This window comes from Genypterus blacodes, unplaced genomic scaffold (assembly GCF_046128005.1).
Source record: "Genypterus blacodes isolate CSIRO-AG114 ecotype Tasmania unplaced genomic scaffold, CSIRO-AGI_Gbla_v1 ptg000107l_1, whole genome shotgun sequence".
Classification (NCBI taxonomy): domain Eukaryota; kingdom Metazoa; phylum Chordata; class Actinopteri; order Ophidiiformes; family Ophidiidae; genus Genypterus; species Genypterus blacodes.
Window position 1 is genome coordinate 2,146,585 of NW_027466911.1, and position 20,916 is coordinate 2,167,500.

General features: G+C 46.6%; 4 protein-coding genes across 10 annotated transcripts in view; 2 read left to right on the forward strand and 2 right to left on the reverse strand.

Moving 5' to 3' along the window:
- Positions 1 to 809: 809 nt before the first annotated feature.
- Positions 810 to 8,131, reverse strand: mrs2 (magnesium transporter MRS2). The gene is made up of 12 exons (XM_076160713.1): positions 7,337 to 8,131; positions 7,185 to 7,249; positions 7,012 to 7,048; positions 6,596 to 6,708; positions 3,386 to 3,547; positions 3,157 to 3,287; positions 2,894 to 3,010; positions 2,662 to 2,731; positions 2,456 to 2,538; positions 2,199 to 2,316; positions 1,977 to 2,090; positions 810 to 1,839 (listed from the first exon to the last, which is right to left on the reverse strand). The coding sequence occupies exons 1-12, from the start codon at positions 7,626 to 7,628 to the stop codon at positions 1,795 to 1,797; spliced, it is 1,347 nt and encodes a 448-aa protein (XP_076016828.1). The 5' UTR covers positions 7,629 to 8,131; the 3' UTR covers positions 810 to 1,794.
- Positions 3,510 to 6,485, forward strand: LOC143008793 (integrin beta-1-like). Of its 2 annotated transcripts, none has more exons than XM_076160715.1 (8): positions 3,510 to 3,593; positions 3,708 to 3,894; positions 4,324 to 4,581; positions 4,718 to 4,904; positions 4,991 to 5,114; positions 5,341 to 5,644; positions 5,723 to 6,001; positions 6,104 to 6,485. In XM_076160715.1, the coding sequence occupies exons 3-8, from the start codon at positions 4,325 to 4,327 to the stop codon at positions 6,288 to 6,290; spliced, it is 1,338 nt and encodes a 445-aa protein (XP_076016830.1). In that variant the 5' UTR covers positions 3,510 to 3,593; positions 3,708 to 3,894; position 4,324; the 3' UTR covers positions 6,291 to 6,485. The 2 variants fall into 2 exon arrangements, with proteins under 2 accessions (XP_076016830.1, XP_076016829.1); XM_076160714.1 differs by having other exon boundaries at positions 3,572 to 3,593; positions 3,659 to 3,894.
- A 302-nt stretch (positions 8,132 to 8,433) lies between the features above and the next one.
- On the forward strand, positions 8,434 to 13,986 carry LOC143008791 (lipid scramblase CLPTM1L-like). 2 transcript variants are annotated; one of them, XM_076160711.1, is made up of 18 exons: positions 8,434 to 8,897; positions 9,368 to 9,459; positions 9,639 to 9,801; positions 9,941 to 10,068; positions 10,307 to 10,385; positions 10,478 to 10,595; positions 10,720 to 10,814; positions 10,909 to 10,993; positions 11,107 to 11,207; positions 11,308 to 11,373; positions 11,547 to 11,597; positions 11,901 to 11,983; positions 12,201 to 12,235; positions 12,403 to 12,458; positions 12,553 to 12,597; positions 12,749 to 12,882; positions 12,987 to 13,049; positions 13,131 to 13,986. In XM_076160711.1, exons 1-18 carry the CDS (start codon positions 8,691 to 8,693, stop codon positions 13,189 to 13,191), a joined length of 1,662 nt encoding a protein of 553 aa, XP_076016826.1. In that variant the 5' UTR covers positions 8,434 to 8,690; the 3' UTR covers positions 13,192 to 13,986. The 2 variants fall into 2 exon arrangements, with proteins under 2 accessions (XP_076016826.1, XP_076016827.1); XM_076160712.1 differs by having other exon boundaries at positions 12,987 to 13,986.
- Positions 13,987 to 16,379: 2,393 nt separating this feature from the next.
- The window catches only part of LOC143008790 (focal adhesion kinase 1-like), a 45,928-nt gene continuing 41,391 nt past the window's right edge, over positions 16,380 to 20,916 (reverse strand). For all 5 annotated transcript variants that reach the window (XM_076160707.1, XM_076160706.1, XM_076160705.1 and 2 more), the window contains 5 exons: positions 20,601 to 20,704; positions 19,264 to 19,419; positions 19,051 to 19,131; positions 18,749 to 18,834; positions 16,380 to 18,582 (listed from right to left, as the gene is read on the reverse strand). In XM_076160707.1, coding sequence (XP_076016822.1) covers positions 18,456 to 18,582; positions 18,749 to 18,834; positions 19,051 to 19,131; positions 19,264 to 19,419; positions 20,601 to 20,704 — 554 coding nt within the window. In that variant the 3' untranslated portion in view covers positions 16,380 to 18,455. The remainder of the gene's footprint in view (positions 18,583 to 18,748; positions 18,835 to 19,050; positions 19,132 to 19,263; positions 19,420 to 20,600; positions 20,705 to 20,916) is intronic.

Here is a 20,916-nt window from a genome sequence, read left to right on the forward strand (position 1 = left end):
CGAGCACAGGACACATGTTGAGACTGAACTGATTTGTGTTTTGTAAATAGAGAAATCCATTTAGTCACCCCTTTTGTCTGTTATCAGATCGAGTGAGGCAGTTGGGGATCTGCTTTTGTTGGAACAGGGAGTCTTCGTGGCATGGCGGCCGTAAAAGCAGAGCTAAAAATCCATGAAGAGGAACCTGAGCTTGGGTGTGTTAATCCCATACTGCACCTGAGAACATTAATATGGTAAATTAGATAACAAACACCAGTCGGGAAAAACCTGTTGACGTATTGTAAATGAAAGTCTTTTCATCCAACGTTCAACTGATGAGAACAAAAGCATTCGTAAAGCTATGGACACAGAAATTGAAAGACGGGATATAGAAAGTTACACAAAATGTGGGAATTTACAGGGAAGTCCCTTGTTTGGTTCCAATATGGCCCAAGGCAAAAACATTAGGTAAATCCAAGTCCTTAGTCATTCCTCCGCACTGTATAATAGTATTAGGTAAAATCATAGTATTTTTTAATTCGCGGTTCAATTATAATTATTTTATTAATACACATTTCCTAGTTTTACTGTTCCTGTTTGTGCCGAGGTTGGATAAGAGACTCACCCAGTCTGTGGAGGAGCGTGTGGTCACGTCTGTTTGAAGATGTAGATCTGGCGCCCTCTGGTGGAGAAGAGCAATTACTCCACTACATAAACATCCGACTCCCATCTCACAGACTGAATGGAAAGATGAAACATGAAGAAACAACAAATAAAACATTTCACACTAGAAATTTCTATTTGGCACAAAATATTCCAAGCCTGTCAAATTTAATTGAATCCATTTTATTTCCACACCATGAAGCTGCACTCTGACAACACAGACAAAGACGTAGTTTAGCTACAAGGATGACAAAACAGACAAAGCATGGAGCTACCTGAGAAAAATGTGTCTTCATGATTTGACACTACTTAAAACCATTATTCAGACAGCTGGATTGCATATTTCACACTGATTTTCACAGCACATATGTACACATTATATATAATTTGATAGGAAAATACATGCTGGTAGTTGAAACACGTAACTTCGGAATCACACAGCATTCCAGTTACATCTTCAACATCCAGAATACATTCACACAATACAGGGATAGAACAGAGTCAAAAGTAGCTTGAAGGCAAACGTTCCTCATGTGTTGTGATCTTTAAAGTTATTGACACACTGTGGAATTCTGTGGGATCAAGGTCGAAAACTCCAATCATCAGAAACGCTGTGTTAATAAAAAACGTGAGATTAAATGTGTGTGTGCTTTAATCCGTCAGTGTTAGATTCAAGTCAAATAATGGATTATCATCTGAAAAAGAATTAGGATGAGTCATTTTATAACTGATGTAACAGTATCAGTGAGGTATCCCTTTTTTCCACTTACAACAGATCCCATAAAGGTCACATTTACAGTATTTCATTATAAACCAACACTTGTTCGTACATGTGAAATGAATGAAACTACAACTCTGAGCAAGGCGATTGTCTGGTGGTTTGGTTGTTATGGAGCCTGCTCTCAGTTCCATTGCTTTCCCCCTGAGCGTCTGGTCTACTGTATTCCCACCAGACATGCCCGTGTTGTATCCCCGTGTTAAACCACAGTAGAGTATCGGGGACCACACAGGGACACAGCAGCACATAGTCCCACCTCGGTTCCATCAGTTTCAGCTGTGGTTGAGGCTCCTTTGGTTAACACGTTAAAATGAATGCTCCCCTTGCTGTACATGTGCAGGGAGGTCCGGAGCCTCCTCCAGAGATCTGTGGGATCACCTGAGCCGACTCTTCAGACTCCTCTTACACCCTGGAGGGATCTGGTGCAAATGAGAAATGTCAGTAAAAAGCCTTATTCCTTTTTTCTCCAATCACTCTTATTGATCTACTCAAACTATATTCGGCTACAGCATGGTTAAGAGTGGTGTGTGAAGTGTGAAGTACGGTGTGTTTTTACTGGTGGGGGCATTGACGGCTCGAGGTGTCGACCTAGGAAGGACAACAGTCGTCGCCATATCAGCCCGCTGCCCAGGAACATGATGCCCGTCACCAGCCAGAAGAAACGAGGGTCCTGAAGACAAACACGTGAACAAATATGAGTACGGAAAGATCTTTAGGTTTAGAAGAGACGATAGCAAAAGAGCAGACTGAGGCAGATGATAACGGGAAGCTGTCCCACCTCCTCAAAGGTCGACTCCAGGTTCATCCCAAAGGCCACGCCCATCAGACCAAATAAGGACAGAGAGAAGGTTCCCATTGTCAGCTGGAGATTCAGACGCATCATCACGTTACGATGACTGGAGCCAGACGGACAGCGAACGCAGAGGAGAAAGATGAAGGGAAAGAGACACGTGATGATGATCGGCTTCATACAGATACAGAGGAAACGGATTTCAGTTATTTCTGTCAGTGTATATGGAGTGTTTGAGTGAGTACCTGTCCAAATTGATGAAGATGATGCTCTCAGAGTCATCGATGAGCCCCTTCAGCTCTCTGGCCTTGTTGCCCAGTTCTTCTGCCTGTGTGGAGAAGTTCACACACACCAAAACACACTGATTCACTGAGGAGACAATATTCCTACGTTTCAGGTTTGTATTTTATGATCATTTTAACCCCTTAGGGAATTGGCTAGGCAGTGATACCTGCATGAAGTAATTCTCCAGTAGCAGTTCCATCTCCTCAGCGTGATCGATACCCAGACTGCTCTCCTCACTGCAAAGCCAGGCAGACAAACACACACACACACATACGGATTTGAAAATGTTTATACATATATAAGTGATGCTTTACTTTTATGACAACAGAATCTCAAAATGTGGTGCGTTGTGCATTGCTCTGTGTGTGTGCGTGTGTGTGTGTGTGTATGTGACATACAAAACGATTGGGTCTGTCCACTTGGTCAGACAGAGCTCTTCAATGATCTCATCCTCATCCAAAATTTTCAGCAAGGAATCCTTAAAAACCTTTATGTCCGTCTCCAGCTCAGACAAACTGATAAGACGCACAAAAAGAGAGCAAGACGACAAGAGAGAAGAGATGAGATGAAGGGCCAGTGGCAATTATATCTGACTGAGCCTTCATTTCACTCTATATGAATGTAATATGTGCATGTGTGTGCGTGTGTGTGTGTGTGTTACCTTTTGCTGTTCTGCAGCAGTATGTGTAGTTTACTTCTGTCAGCTGAAAGAATTTTTGGATCCACGAGGGACTCCAGTGTGTCGAGGATCACCGGGTGGACCTCATTCAGCTGAGTCTGGAGAGTGTTCACCTGTAGACGGAGAGAAATGAATACATGTGTCTGTGTATGATGGAGGCTCGGCTTTTTAGCCAATGTTAGGACACCATCTTTGTTTGATGGGCTCTCACCCTGTGCTGCAGGATGGCCTCCAGGGCTTTGAACTCAAACGGCAGAGTTTGTGTTTGTAATGCGAGCTGTGGGGCCAGCTCCAGAACCAGCCAACGCTCCAAACCCACGCTGCGGAAATCAATCACTAGAAGGCACTGTGGAGTCACGATGGCTTTCAGAGACTGTGGAGAGACAACAACAAGCTGCACATCAACCAGGAGCCTGCAGGTACACATACACACATACACATCCAACAAGGAGCTTCATTTGTTGTAAGAAAGTCTTTCTCATAGATGCCTGATTGTAGACCCTGTCCTGTTTCCCTGATTGGTTTATCTGAAGATGTCTGGAAACACGCTGATTTGGAGGAGGAGGACGTCTCCAAACTGATCAGTGTGTGGGCGTGTGTGTGTGTGTGTGTGTGTGTGTGTGGCTGTGCTGTGGAAGTACACCAAGCCCTTTCTTGCGTCACAGTGCAGAGGCTGCAGAGTGAACGATAGTACGGAGCGGATCTAAACACTGGCTTCAGGTAACGTACAGGCTCCACTTTAGATTTGTGTTTGGTTTCTTCCACGTTATTTAGTGTGTAACCAATTCCACGACTACACAGCCCTGTGAACATACAGCAGGCAGCGGATAACAAAGGCTTTCTCAAGTCAAGACCGTGACATTTCAAAGGCTTAGGCGCTTGTTAGATATTACAAGTTCAGTTATCTTTAAATGTTTCCGTCACGTATTATTATCAGGTATGGTTTCCTTGCATTAAATGTGACTGCAATGCCCTAAAGTTTTAACCAAGTTTTTCCCCCATCAGCTCTTTCCCTGTCATTCATTTTAGAACAGCTGTGGCTAACATTCCTGTGACAGGGAGCGAGGTGACCTATCACACCAGATAACGCTGGTAAAATGAAGCAAATACGTGAAAAAATTCATTATCATTCAATTCCTTTAACTGCAGGATGTCTGCTGTGAAGCTGCTTTGTCTTTGGCTCCCCCTGCTGGCTCTGCTGGGTCCCAGCGGGGCCAGAGCGCCGGCATGTCTGACTGCCTCCAACTGCAGCGAGTGCATCCAGGCTGCTCCAGAGTGCGCCTGGTGCAAAGACCCTCGAGCTAAGACTCGCTGTCACACGCTTGAGGGGCTGCAGAAGGCAGGTTGTCGTAAAAGACAAATCTATAATCCTGAGGGAGCCGTGCTTGCTGTCATGAAAGACAGCAGGTGGGTCAAAGCGTCCACCGTGAAGGAACAGCTGCCAATACAGACTCAATTAGAGAGCAGAACATAATAATAACATAATACAACTAATAAGACTGTTTGCTTTTTGATTACACTGATCACGTCTTAAATTCTGCAGAAGTGAGGTAGCAGAGGAGCTGAGCGTTCATCTGAGGCCCGGTGTGAGATGGTCCTTCCCCCTAACCGTCACCCAGGCTGCTGCAGAGCGACCCGTCACAGACCTGAGCCTGGACACCAGCGCCCTGCCAGAGGGAGTCAACGTCACATTCAGCAGCAGCGTGAATGGAAACCCTCGGGTCATACAGGTGGTAAACTTAAGAGACCATGTAAAAAGCTACAACAGGGGTTCATTTATCTTTAGAAACAAATCTTTATTATTATCTCGGTCTAGGTTCATGTGGAGGCCCGGTGTCTCAGTGAGACCGACACCCAGAAGAACACCACAGGGCCCTGGTCCATCCAAATCACGCCCAGGGGCTTCTCACCGAGTGTGGAGCTGAAGCTGACTTTGGAGTGTGAGTGCTGGGACAGGGACGACTCTATCTTGTTGTAATTGGACAGTGACATGAGGACAGTGGAGTCAATGTTTTCAGACTTTGGACTCAAACAGTGAGCTAATGTTGTTTTCATGCAACATGTGAAGAGTGTGATAAGAGAAGCACACACATATCTCTGACGATGAGAATGAGACTGGAAAGAAATAGAGTACCAAACATGATATTCTTCTTTCCTCCCCCCTAGGTGAGTGTGACTGCAGAAGGGAGCGTGAGGAGAGCAGCCCTGCCTGCGGCGGCCACGGGGCTCTGGTGTGTGGCCAGTGTGAGTGCGCTGAACCATATATTGGACAACGCTGCGAAAGGTTGTCAGATTCATTCGCCTCGCTGGAGGACAGCTGTCGCTCGGGGCCGGGCGACCCCGTGTGCAGCGAGAGGGGGAGGTGTACGGAGGGCTTCTGTGAGTGTGACAGGCGGACAGATCCAGAGGAGAGGGTCAGCGGGCAGTTCTGCGAGTGCGACAACTTTAACTGTCCACGCCACAACCACAGGTACGATATTGGAACACGTGACCATTACCCGAATATCTACGTATTCTACAATAACTGAGTGCCAACTTGATGCTCCAGGTTATGTGCCGGCCACGGGCGGTGCGAGTGCGCGCAGTGCGTTTGTGACGCCGACTGGACCGGTGAGGACTGCGGCTGCTTTATGGAAATTACTTCCTGCATGGCGTCCAACCAGCAGATTTGTAACGGGCGGGGGTTGTGTGAGTGTGGAGTGTGTAGATGCCTGCCACCTTACATGGGTCCCACCTGCGAGGTCTGCCCCACCTGTGAGGGACCCTGCAGGGTGCACGCAGACTGTGTGGAGTGTCTGGCATTCGGGACGGGGAGGAAGAAGGACAGGTGAGAACGGGAGCTTACTTTGGCTCTTTTTTGACAATATAATATGTTTAATACTTCATTCTGGGGTTTCATTTACGTTCGATTCCTTTCCTTGGTCATTAGGTGTGACACAGTGTGCGACTACCTCAACGTGACCATGACAGATGATAAGGAGCCCGTAGAGACGTCTGGGGTCCTCTTCTGTAAGGAGAGGAGGACAAGCGACGACTGCTTCTACTTCTATACCCTCAAGGTCACGCCGTCTGGGATCAGATCTGCCGCGGTGCAGCCTGGTAAGCAATGCAGATGAGAGGCGACCGCAGCAGGCCGTGCAGTGTGTGTGCACGTGTGTGAGGATCTGGCTGACTTGTCATCGTACTTCCTCAGAAATGCAATAGTTTGAACTGATGTTTTGTGATTTACAATTTATTTTGGCTTTAAAGTTTTTTCTGAAATAAAGTCATTCTTCCTTATAAATGTAATAAATTGGTCACGAAACACAAAAGTCCTCTGGGATAAAGGGTCTTTCCTATTTTCATGATTGTGAACAGTCAAACCCTGTGTGGAGCCCCCCCACCTCCTCCTCCTCCTCTGCCTTCATACAGAGAACTTTACCTCCATGCGTATGATGATGCAGTTGTTTCTGGCAGTGAGGCAGGTGCTGTGCTGGAAGCGCAGGTCTCTGGCTTGAAGGCTCAGCTCCTGGCAAAGCTCGGTCTTCTTCTTCTCTGCAAGAGGACGCAGCAAAATACCAAGATCACAAATCAGACAGAAAGATAAGCGGAGCAAAGGGAACGACACCAAGAAGAGCCAACATGGTGACGGCAAAGAGAAGGACTCAGGGATAAACACACTTTCAAAATGTTAACAGAGAAGATTCATACTGCAAAAACCTACACACACACGCACACACACACGCACACACACACACACACACACACACACACACACACACACACACACAAAATAATGCAATGAAGGAAAACAGAAACACTAAAGAAAGACCGACACATTCATAAATCCACACTTACCAAATGATGTCACGTTTCCATCTTGGTCAAATTTCATCTGTAAAAAAGGAGAAACAAGTTGTCACAGATGCTCATAGTCACCATCGGGCTTGTGAGGCGTCCCTGTCCAGCCTGAAGGTCATGAGCATGAAGTTCAGTGATGCTGCGTTGTGTTGCTATGCTGCATGTCTTACCACAACAAAAGAAGGAGCCACGCTGGAGATGGAAGCTTCTGTCACTCTGTGGCGGACAAAGGAAACTGTTCCAAGAAACACCAAAGCCAAACATGTGAGGGAACTGTTTCACTCATACAGCAGGAAGTGGAATTGTGCATCCGTATCCTTACCAGGCCATGACGCTCGTCCTCGCATCAGCATCTTCTTCCTCACCACAGCAAACTGACTGCTCAGTACAGGTGGAGTCTGACTGCAGCATCCGCTCATCCAAACATTACTGGACTTCATGTAGTACCACCTCAGCTGTGTGCTTGAACACTTGGCTGTACTGAGGGTGAGGGTTCGATTCCCGCCGGTGCCAGAAGCACTCAGAGCCCGTAATAGAGGACATGACCGGTGTGTCCTGCTGCAGCTCAGGCGGCCCACCAGCAGCCTGCCGAGCCTCATCTGCACCGCCCACATCGGAACACCAAGCACACACACTCTTCAACACGCACACACGGCCATGCTGCAGACCAAAGGACGTATAATAATGGTGGAGGACAGAAAGTCCAAGTTAGTCTCCCATCTTCTTTACGTAGTTACCCTGAAGCTCCGACGATGCAGTGTGTTGACAGTGTTGACAACCGCAGTTACACGATGACACAACGAGGTCCAGTTCGACGGAATTCACGACGTTTTCATTGGTTTACGGTTACATCTTAACATCTTCACGGTTCCATCTCAACGTGTTCTGCTAGCTAGCTGCTAAGATTCAGACAACTTTTAAGTTCTCAACTGTTCTAAACAGACACGTATTTTACGTGACAGTTACCGAACACACGAGTTACACGAGTTAGTTACCTGCTTCTAATTACTGGCTATGCTTAATTTACATATGACGCTGTAATTCCGTCCATGAAAGAGTCCAAACAAACCGCTGTCTACAGGACAGGCGCAAGAGCACCGTGTCTGCCCACAATGCACCGCGGCGGGAAGCATCGCGAGCAAAGATCGTCTGATGTGAAGTGGATCACTCAGTCAAACTGCGGGAGTCTTATCATTTTAGAGGAGTTTTGTAGTATTACAGAGTTATCCACAGCCAATGTTTGCTTCGTCGCGATAAAGACAGTGTAGTATTGATGTCATTTCATGCTGCTTTAGCCGATTAAAATACATCTGCGTTCGTTAAATACGTCGATTCAGACGGGGACTATTTTTAGACGCCCGAAACTAGTTTATACAGAGTGAGATATCATCTTATTAGCATATCTCTCACGATTAAATCTTCCCAAGAGCCAAGATCAACTCCAAAAAATAAGAGAAACCCATATTATTACACTCTCGCGTCTAAAACAGCTTTTTGTTTGCGTGTAGCCTGAAGTATCGCGTGATAAGAGTCATATAGGAAGCACCATCATCACTCCTAGCGTGTGAGGCGTGTTAATCTCAGCATCAGCATCCTCCTCTGGAGACACCGGAAGGATGCTGTGACCGGGGCAGCAGCGTTGATCCGGAGAGTAAATCTGCTTTGCTCCCGCTGCCATGTTCCCGTCGTGTTGCTCCAAGCCCGAGGCGGAGAGCGGGGGGGCGAAGAGGAGCTCCATCGCCAAGCTGCTCCTCGGCGTGTTTGTGGTCTACACGCTGCACACCGCCTGGCTGCTGTACGGCTTCATCAACAACAAACCCTGCGACCGATCCCGAGGGGAGCACTGCATCAGCTCCTACCTGAGCACTAGACCCACGCTGCAGGTCACAGGCCTTTGATTATTGATTATTGATTATTGCTTTCATATACTAATCTATGACACCTGGGCTCGGCCAGGGGAGGAGGAGGAGGATGAAGATGCTGTGATTTACTGCCGCATGGGTTATTTATCCCTTACTGCTGCATTACAGATGTATTTAGTTCTAATCAGACACATTGTTAGATCAATATAATCCTGATATTTGTAATAAACAGGATAAAGTTGTTCTCATTCTGACCCTCATAGTCGTTGATTTGTGTTGGCAAAATGCTCCTAAATGTGTTTCTCTTTGTGTCCATCATGCTCGATATGATCACTCACTATCTTCATAATCATCCTGTTGTGTTCTGACATTTATCTGCCCTCTGTGATCTCTCATTGTGTGTGTTTGAATGCTGACTCATGGGATCACCATGAAGCTGAAGTACAGAGTTTCATGTTTCATGTGTGTCTGTCCTGTCCCGTCCTCTCTAGCTGAGCGTCTTCACCTGCCTGGTGCCAGATAACAGTCAGCTCCACCTGGCTGTGAGAATCGATCCCTTTCACCCACACGCTTCATTTGACAGGTGGGTTTGGACACACACACACACTCATATCAGTCACTCAAACATCGACATTTTTGAATTGATATAGTTTTCTTTTCATCCATCCCTCTGTCTCTGTCTGTCTGTCTGTCTGTCTGTCTGTCTCTCTCTCTCTCTCTCTCTCTCTCTCTCTCTCTCTCTCTCTCTCTCTCTGTCCTCAGGCAGGTGAACGTCTCCCTGCCTGAGCAAACCCGATCTAATGGCAGTCTGTATGTGGTGGTGTACATACACAAAGCCGGTGTTTCACCTTTGGAGGACAGCAGAGAGGTTCACTCAGCAGCTCAGCTCACCACCTTCGTCACCCCCTCACACACAGAGGGAAAGGTAAAACAGCCTCTTTATACACACGAGCGAGCGATTTTGGTTGCCAAGTTACCACTTAAAAATAAAAACAGCTGGAAGAAGCACTCAAATCTGCTTAGTCACATATATCGGAGTCAAAGCTTCTCTCTGGCTCCATCAGAGACTCTCCAGAGCCCAGAGTCCTCCTGTGTCCCACTGGAGACCCTACCTGTCCATCACCATGATGACAGAACACTTCACCTTCGACAAGGCGGGGCTTTCCAGTGACGTGCGACGCTTCATGAGAGTGTAAGTGAGACCTTGGAGATCACAGCTATTGTTGTTCCTATAGAGACCATCCGTCCATCAAGACAGTTACAAGTCTTTCACTTTTTCTGGGTGTCTTATAGGTGTGCGGGGCTTTAATTTATTCCAACTGATTTGTTAAACCTGGGTGGGAAATTGAAACAGACACAATCTCGTCTCTCAAACACGACACAGATCCAGAAATCAAACCTCCTCTCTGTCTATCTGCCTCTTTCTGCAGCACTCAGGAGGGCAGACAGATGGTTTACCTTCCTCTCCTGCTGGTGAACGAGCTCAGCTTTAGAGTCAAAGACCTCATGGTACGACACATTTAGACTAGATTTACTCTCGTATCAATATAATCTGATCTGATTGATCTAATCTCCAATGATCCCTCCATCCCTCCATCCAGGAGATCAAACCCAGCACCGTTCAGCTTCCCCTCACTGTCTCCTATGAGGGAATCTCTTTAAGGCGATTCAGATTCTGGGTCCATCTGCAGGACGTGGTTTATTCACTGCGACAGTTTGGTGAGAAAATGTGATGACAGGCTCTCAGACATTACAAAACATAATGGGTAAAGACACCTGATATACATTATACACACTTTTGATTGCATCATTTGTCGCTTTAATCCTTTTAATTTGGCCCCAGGCTTCACAGAAGAGAACGTGGATGAGATCAAAGAGACTCTGGCCAGTTCCAACCTCTACCTGCTGGTCGTGACTGCACTCATCACAGCTCTACAGGTGAGACTGAGCCGGCGTGTGTGTGTGTGTATCAGAGCAGATCAGGGCGTGTTCTTCGTTCTTCTCTCCATATCTCTCATCGTTCTTGTTGCAGCTCATCTGTGAATTCCTGGCTCTTAAAAATGACTTCAGCTCATGGAGGAAAAAGGAGAGCATGGTGGGAATGTCCAGGAAGTCAGGTTAGGAAAGTGGAGAAGCATAATAATACAGGTTTGCAGTATCTAAAACTAACCCAAGAGTTTGTAGTAACCTGCTGCTGTGTGTGTGTGTCTGTCTTTGTGTTTGTGTGTAGTTCTGTGGCGCAGTCTGTGTACTTTGCTGATTTTCCTCCACCTGCTTGAGGAGACCAGTCTGCTGGTGCTGCTGCCTGTGGGGTTGGGAGCGTGTGTGGAGGTAGGTTAATGAGGATCTGTCCGTGTGTAGTGTGTGTGTGTTAAAGGTAAAACAGACATGCGGACAGCTGCTGTGCACTGTGTGTGTTTGACCTCTGCAGGTTTGGAAGCTGTTTAAAGTGTTTAAGGTCCAGCTGCAGTGGAAAAACTCCAAGTCCCTCATTCAGGTGAGTGTGGTGTGTTTACACAGACGCTCACACATCCACATCCAAACTGTGTGTTGGAAACGTTGTGTGTATGTGTGTGGAGCTGTTAAGGGTTAAAATCCTTCAGAAATGGCTCCAGATTTATACTACAGATGTTTCTATCAACATCTGGCCTCTGCTCTCCATGTGTGCAGGTCATTAAGCTGGATGAAGAAGAGAGGAAGACCATGGAGTACGACACGCAGGTCTGGAACGGCTTTGATTGTGTTTCCTCCTACTTTAACCCTTTCAGATCTGCCTTTGTCACCTTCAAAGACAGACTTTCCTGCAAAATTACTTTAAAAAAATGTGTTTTTAGATTGCAAGTCAATTTAGGTACAAATGAAGCCTTTCCTCATAAAGTTAGAGCCATTCTTTGCAGTCACAGTCCATTTAACATGCTTTCTATCAAGACATCTGACCGTGTCGCTGCTGGCCATGGCGTGACAGCGCCTCTCACACAGGTGCAGATGACCTCAGATGTCCCTCTCTTGTTTTTCTCTCCTCAGGCTTCCAGATATTTGTCCTACTTGGTCTATCCTCTGTGTACCAGCGGAGCTATTTTCTCACTGGCCTACTTACGCCAAAAGAGGTGAGCTCCATCCTAATCGGAACGGGATTATTCTCTATTGAACTCGGCCGATCATCAGCAACACTACACACACTGATGGTCCGACTCTTCACCTCACATACTGGTCGGTGTGTGACACCCAGGTCTGTCACATACAGACCTGGGTGTGTATTTAATGATCAAGCAAATACAGAAAGTATGATCGTTCATTTAACATTAAGATATGTCCTGTTGACAGCTACTATTCCTGGTTGATCAACAGCCTGGTGACTGGTGAGTTCACTGGCATCTGCCTTCATGGAGTTCAGACATATTTGTACTCAAACAGGTTCTTGGATCAGCTAATGTGTTTCATTTAAAACCTTGCATCAAACCTGCAGTCATTAAGCTGAACCGATCCACGTGTAACAGCCGTGATTGAACCCCGTCTCTCCTCTCAGGTGTTTATGCGTTTGGCTTCCTGTCGATGGTGCCGCAGCTCTTTATCAACCACAAGGTTTGAGAGAGCAAAAACTGTTAATACGAGGTTATTTACAGATTATTGCGACGCATCACCTTGATTGCTTTCCCTCTGTGTCTCCACCGCTCAGCTGAGGTCGGTGTGCCACCTGCAGGGGACGGTGCTGATGTACAGAGTGAGTCTGACTACACATGCTTTGGTTCTCAAATTCATTTTTGTTATATCAAAACTGGAATTCTCCCGGTTTTGTCATTGTTCTATGTCATTATTCCTTCTCTCTTTGCCCTTTGTCCTCTGTCCCTTCCTTCCTGTCTTCTCTCCATCAGGGAGTCAACACCTTCATCTCAGATCTGTGCTCCTGTGCCTCCTACTTCTCCTCCTCTGGATCCTTCTCCTCCTCTCATCAGCTCTCCTGCTTCCGAGACGAGCTCCTCTTCTTCCTCTACCTCTACCAGCGCAGGTAGGGAGCTCACACGCAATAAGTGACTCAATGACTTAAATGTTTAACCATTTAATGTCTAACCCTTCGAAGGAACCCGCTCATCACATCTCATGTTTCAACAGGCGTTACGCTTCTAAGAGCAGAAGACGAGAATCCAGCAACCACAACAAGAAACAGAAAACTCAGTGAGGACACAAATGGATGGAATAAAACAATTTGTCAAAGAATTGACTGCACATAAATACGTGAAAATCTTATGAAAACAGAGTGAGTGAACCCGGAAGAAGAGAAATGGAGACAGAGGCGCCAGGTTTGACGAGGGAATAATTAGCTGAAGGACAACAAAAGAATGACGGGACAGAAGACGTCCATGTGAAGATCTGCAGCAGGACACTGAGCTGCACCGGGATCCTCATGTCTTTGTAATGAATTTATCCATTATTATGATGGAAGCTGTAACTTTCCGCAATTCATGAATGAAACTCATTGCTGCTGATCCTCATGCACTTTATTCTCTCACATTTTCTCTCAGCTTTTAAAGTAACAGAAGGCAACATTTCCCCTGCAGCATATCCAGCATGTTAACTTTGCTCCCACTGCCTGAACTCAACCTCCTGTAATGCAATCTGCCCTTTAGAAGAAAACAGAGGGATAGTAGAAAACTGTCATTTTTATTTTGCATCGCTGTAAATAAAGGATTGAAATTTTGAATAAGATTGATTTCCTATTGACTCTGCTTGCACTCCCCTACGTTAGACAGGCATACTACAATCTGCCTCTGTTTGGTGCCCTGTCAAATGTTCTTACCTAGAGACAACATCAAGAAGACAAGAGAGACATGGAGGAGAGACACAAGAAGAATGAAGATCTGCCAGATGAACCAGAGAAACAGTCCAGTGTGCATGAGAAGATGGATAAACATCAGGAAAGGTCACACACATGTATCTGATGGTGCATAATGATGGACACCAACATAAATGTTACTTGAACTCTGACCTGATGGTGGCGCTAAAGGCCTTGCTCTATGCTTTACAGTTGATTAAGAGTCTATTTAATTGTTCTAATACATCTCATTATGATCAGCTGCTTTAAATGGACTGAATGAGCCACATTGTGCTCAGTGATTGACAGCTGATACAGAGAGTTTCTTTGAAACCAACACACATCTGCCTAGGAATGTCTGCACACACACGCACACACACAGACACAGATAACAAAACATGTACCGGTTCCTTTCCGTTTCATGACATGGTGGATAAGACGGGTGGAGAAAGTGCGTTCGTAAAACTAACAATAGACGCACAGACACACACACACCCAAGGGTTTGCGGGTGAACACACACTCAGACGCTCAGTAAGAGGAGTGGAGCTGCAGTGTGAAGATGCTGCTCAGCGTTGTGTTGGTGTCCCTGCTCGTCTCTCCAGGTATGTGGGTAAATCTGACGCTCTGAGGCTTTGGTCTGACCTGAGCTCAACAATCTGAGGATAAATACATAAAATAACTCAGCTTCAAATGTTTTTTATCCTACGTATGATATCATCAAGTGTAATTTATCATCTTGGCTTGACTTGGCAGTGATTCTTTTAATTGAAACACTTTCTTAGCGACAAAACAACGCTGCCTTCTGGAATGTTCTTTGTCTTTGCTTTGTTTATAATGTTCATGGTCCTTTGTGAGCTGCAGAATTCAGGTGTGGATCACGTTCAGTTGGTTTGAATGAAGTTATGATTTTGTGTCTATGTAGATTCATTCACAGTTCAGGTTAAAGGTAATTACTGGGATTTCATAGTTCTAAGTTTCTTTTAAGTAATAATTTGTTTTTCACTTACATTTAGTAAATAACAAGGTAATATAACAAAGTTACAATGTTATGAGTGAAAAGTTAAAAAACCTTCTGAGGTCTGAATCCATTCTGATCTTTGAATTAAACATAAAATGGCCTCATGAAAACAAGAATCACCGGTTTACTGTCACATTCGCTTAGCAGTACAGTGTAATTACACTTACCTGTGGCGGAGACAAGGGTGTGTGTGTCTGTGTCTGTGTCTGTCTGTCTGTGTGTCTGTGTGTGTGTGTGTGTGTGTGTGTGTGTGTGTGTGTGTGTGTGTGTGTGTGTGTGTGTGTGTGTGTGTGTGTGTGTGTGTGTCGCGCGCGCGTTCTATGATGCCTCATGACAGGGTGGAGTCGGACTCGCCTCCTATTCAGGCCTTAATACTTCTTACAATTGAAGACACGTCTGTATCGTTTAAAACCGTCTTCTGTCATTTTCCACTCATGAACTCTCTCTTTTCACCTAAATTCATTTAGTTTTTTGTTTGTGGCTTTTCCCCTCCTTGTAGTTCTGTCGCTGAAGTGCTTCGTGTGCAGCTCGTCCACCACCAATGAAGAATGCAACAAGACCAATCAGACGTGCCAACCGCTGCTGGACACATGCATGACTGTAGTCGACACACTGGGTAAACCAGCACACGCCGTCAGACCGCCGAGACCAACACAAACCCACAACTGTACACAGGAAATGAGCAGCTTTATGACTTTAAATGTCAATCTAAAGCTTTTCAATAGATGGAATAGATTGTACAAAAGGTGAATCATAACAAAAATAGTCAAACAGGACAAAGAAATACGATTTAGGTCTCAGATATTCTCAATCCGTCTACATTAGGTCAAAGTGATTCTGAGTAGAAACATTTAAGCTTTACTCATTTAAGCATTGTGTGTCTGTGTTTGTGTGTGTATAGGTCAATTTAAGGCCATAGTGAAGCAGTGTGCCAGCAAGGCCACATGCAACGGAGCGATGGCCACAGCGGCCGTCGACGACAACGGCGACGGGAACACGATGAACTGCTGCAACACTTACAACCTGTGTAACTTCAGTCGAGCAGACAGCCTTCGTGTACACAAAACACTGATACTTCTGTGTGTGTGTATGTTCCTGCTGCTTACACACTGAGGTCAGGGAGCAATGAAGATGAAGGCAACCCAGCAAAAACTCATCTTACAGGCAATGATAAATACTTCAAATTTTGGTCCCTCACTACATACTGAAGCTAATTCTAAACTTTCCTCTTAAACCTCAGGGACTTGAACGCATCCTGACCTCAAAAATACAAGTTGTAGAGCCCTTTTAACCCTTTGATGTCTCTCATCACTGCTGCATGCACAAACTGTCCAGCTAATGCATTTGAAGTCATAATTATGCACTAATTTATATAGAATCCTTATATTTTGTACTACAAATTCAGACTAACAGGGATAAACCATTTTTTTTCAAACACAAAACTTTATGTTATTTTGAGCTCTTATTACAAGGACACGTTTTTTTAGCCCAACTGTTCACCAGAGGGCGTGATTGAGCTGAGAACGACGACAAATCTGTAAATAAGGAAACTCGCTCACTCCTGTAAAAGAGAAGCACTGCCCCCTAGTGGCAGACACAGTAAGAGTTTCATTGTGGTCCAAACGTCCAATTGTTTTGTCTTTTTCCAGAACTTTCCAGAACATTTTGCCTCAGTTATGAAAGAAGATGAACTAAGACGACGAATGTACGCAAGAGATCTTATATAGCTGCTTTATTTCTGTATTCACCCTGTGTTTGATGACACACAGATGGGAATATCCCACAAAAGAAGCAGAAACTGTGTGTGTAACAAACCGTAGCTCCAGTGTCACTTCGCTGTTGCTTTAATTCAACTAACACACGTGGCATCAAAGCTGTAATTCCAGGTTCAGTGTCAATAAAAGAACGTGGACAGACCGTTTTTCCATTTGGACATGATTTTATTTCATTGTTGTTTTCTTCCTCCTATTGGACAAGATGGCCGCCTGAGCCCCAGAAGACAAAATAAAAACCAGTGTTCACTAGCACGCTGTCCTGTACACGTCACCAGTCACAGCTTACAATATACCAACATGGGCAAATTTACGCAACAACTACGAGATAAAATAGATGGTTTTAATCCCTTTAACACTCAGATATTTGATAGATTCGCTGCTGGCTAAGCATGAAATCAAATCTGGGTAAAATAGGGTTCAAAAGGTGATTTTTTTTTTTTTTTGGTGCTGTGCAAATCTGCTCTCGTCCCCGTATATCATGCCTATACTCGTACACTCACCAGGACAGTTCATATAGCAGTGTGTATGGTCAATATTAACAAAGACACAGGTGTGCCGCGCTGTGTGTGTGTGTGTGTTCACTTCAGTGTTTAGTGTTCCAGTCATGTGGCTCCTCCTTTGGTGTGCGTGTTTGTTTCCCTGGGAGACACCAGATAGGGGACATATTTAATGTAGGGACGCCTGACAGAAACATGGTGAGGGGGTGCGGAGTCAAAGCACAAAGGTGTTGGCCTCCCACCACGGGAGCTCAAGTGTCCGTCTGAAGGAGGAGCAGGGAGAAGAGGAGAGACAGGACGAAGGGGAGACACGCGTCTGACCGCGGTGTCCTGCCCTTCCTCCTTTCTCCTGAGCTGAGCCGGAAGTTTCCGGTCAGGCGATCTCCTCAGGTATGGGAGTCACAGCTGGGATGTCCGCTTGTATTCCCACTGACAAATTGCTTTCTGAATAGAGGAAGAAGATGTGATGTGACTGTCTGAGCCGTGCCTGCTCAGAACAACACGAGGTGGAGAGACGACACAAAGGGCAGACCAAACAGTGTGTGTGTGTGAGTGAGTGAGTGAGTGAGTGTGTGGGGGGGGGGTTCCTTGTCTGGGGCTGTTCGTCCAGACAACAGTTGAATTCTTCACAGTTGGAGTCTTTTAAAACCTGCTCAGATCGAAGGCGAGGAAGACTGCAGGAGAGAGGAGAGAGGGAGCAAGGAGAGTGAGAGAAAAGAAGGTAAGACGAGGCGGCGAGGAAACAGGAGCGCGTCCTTCAGGCTGCACACCCGGGGGACAGACTGTCCAGAGTTCTGATCCGCCCTCCCCGTCCTTCCCTCCGTCTCCTCCTCTGCAATTTCAGTCTATAAATAAAAGCTGGAGGGAAGAGACGGGAGGAGCGACGGCGGATCGGAGGCCACAGTCGCACGACACCGAGCCGACGTGTTCTGCTCCTGGAAAAGCATCCAGGGTGGTGAGGAGGAGGAGGAAGAGGAAAAGGGGGTTCACATTTAAGAGCTTCATGCAGATATGTCGCAGACCCAAACAGTGGATCCAAACTTGTATTCCACGATCAGGATCCATTCCCACGGCGACGACGCCTCCAGGCCCGGCCGCTCGGGTGATAGTGTTTTCATACAGAGGTTCTTAAACCCTTTTAATTGTCTTCCAGGCCTCAAAAATCAGGCTCATTCCGGGTCCGGACACAAACGGCGATCTATTCCAGTCGCCCTCCTCTTCATCTTTTCATTCGAGTCCGACCAGAAGCGGAGCTGCCGGGTCGCTGATTCAGGCCCGGTGGTGTTGCTTTGTTTTGTTTTCTCTGAGTCACAGTGGTGCAGAGTCCAGACAGCAGGTCCCTTTAAACTGTGATGGAGCCGTCGCCGCCACTGACGACATCACTAACCCCCCCGGAAGTCTCTTCTTCACCGCGGCGGGTGAAACGGTAAAAACGGTCCGTGGTTGTCTGTCTCTCAAACGGGAAAGGGACCGGCACTCTAGTGTGGGCGGGGCTGAGCCATCAGCTTGAGCCGCGACTGGTCGATGACGTCCAGCAGGTTCTTGGCGTCGACGGCGAGCGCATGAGCCGCCGTCAGCATCTGCTTCTTATAGTCCTGCTGGAGACTGAGACACACATGAACGCATGAAATCAAAATCAGCTGAAAACAAAAATCATGTCAGCATGTTTTTGATGCCGGGTGGCTTCTGCTGCGGGCATAAAAGGGTTAACAAGGTCTCGTATGGTGGTAACCATGGCGACCACATTCTGCAGCATCCTCTCCATACTGACCTCGTCATCACGTATTGCTGGGCTAACTTCATCTTCCCGATCAGCTCTGCCAGGTCAGAGTTCAGCAGCTTCTGGGCCATTTCAATCTGTGGGCGCAGACACGACAGCCAGTCAACCAGGCGGAAAGAGCCGGAAGAGCCAGACGGCTTCAATTACACGGCATGAATGTTGAAATGATCAGGGAGGAAGAGTTGTGTATGTGTATGTGTGTGGGCTCCTCCCTGCGTTTGCTGTCAGTTATCATTATGTCTATTGTTAAACATGTAGGAGCCGAATGTGTGTGTGTGTGTGTGTGTGTGTACCTCTCTGTGTGTACTGGCAGGGAGTTGTGGGATCGTCTCATCCACGGTAGCCAGTAATGTCCTCAATGCGAGACCCACATCCTGAAAACAAACACACACACACACACACACACACACACACACACACACACACACACACACACACACAGAGTCACACAGACTGGACAGCTGCAGAGGACGGAGCTGGTTGTTGGGACGGGGGCGTGGCCTTACCTTCACCATGGGGACGTACTCCTCTGGGGGAGCCGGCTGGATCTTGCTGGACATCTCGATCACGGCCTTGACCAGGCCCGTCACGTTTTCGTACACCTTGTCGTTGGAGCGATCCAGGTTGGCGGTGGGGGGCGGGCTGATCTCCTGGGGCTGTAGCTGCGGGAACACAACGAGAGGACAAACGGAGGCGGTGAGGGACGACAGGACCGGGCGAGAGAGGAGACACCAGGCAGGCAGAACAGAAGACAAACAAAACTGAGACGACGTAAATGCGACACACCAGCACCAGGTTGAGCTAAAAACACAAGCAGGGACGCCTGAGCGGCTCAAAGCACGACCCTGCAGCTGTGACTTAATACATGCTGAGCCAAGCCAGTCCATGCTCCCTGCTCAAGGGCTCTGGCAACCAACAGAGAAGCCACAACTGGGGGAATGTCCAAATGATCTCTAAGATGATGGTGAATGAAAGAATGTGTAGGTTATTTATCTTTGCTGTGATTTGCATTCTTCAGCAGTCAGAACTGTAATACTCAACTTTGACCACAGGATGGCAACGATGACAAACAAATCATGAAGCTTATAGTTTAACTGAGGTTTAACACCCAAGCATAGAAACGTATGTCATATGATTCACGTGTAATTATCTCCAAACCTCTGTTAGTGGGATGAAGGAAAAAGAAATCAGCTGATTGTTTAGTGTCACATCTGGGCTGCCAGATTAACAACAACATCTGGATGTTAGCTTGGATGGAAGTAACACAAGACACACGAGAACCAACAACCCGCTTCTCCAAGACAAAGAGGGACGTGAAAGGATGGACACAGACGCAACACGGTAACAGGAGTGCCAACGTAAAACGACTGACAGAGGGAGGGATGGAGGGAGGGATGGATTGAGGGGTGGAGGGAGGGAGGGAGGGAGGTAGGGAGCAAAAGGGATCCCAGGCATGATTGACTAGGAGACGAGACGCAACAGTAAACACACACAGGCAGTGTGCTGCTTACCCGCCAGGGCTACGGGGTCAGAGGGCAGGAGGAAGAGGAGGAGGAGGAAGAGGAGGGAGAGAGAGAGAGAGAGAGAGAGAGAGAGAGAGAGAGAGAGAGAGAGAGAGAGAGAGAGAGAGAGAGAGAGAGCAGCCAAAGGAGAGGAAGATAAAAGGAGAATATTAATGCTCGGAGCATCACAAAAACATGCAATATGTTCTCTCTCATATAAACTCTGTGCTTAAGTAGTCACATGTGTATTTGTGGGTAAGTATTGTTGCCTTGTGCATTAAGAGCTTGTTTCTGTGTGTGTGTGTGTGTGTGTGTGTGTGTGTGTGTGTGTGTGTCTATACCTTGACGCCATCATTGTAACTGTCCCCAGTGTTTAGACAGGCCAGGCTGCCCACTTGGCTGGGGGCTCCAGGTCGGGGGGGCTTCTTGGGCGGAGCTGCATGTTCTGTGGGGAACGGCATAGAAACACACACAATCACTCTAAACACCAGATACACAAGTTAACATGGACATATAAACCATTCAACCACAGAACTACAAATGGAACAAGATGTACAAGAAACAAACAGAAACATCCTCACAGTCAATCTGTTTTACATACAAGACCATTCCATCTGATTTGTTGTATTATGGCAACAGAGTACACACACACACACA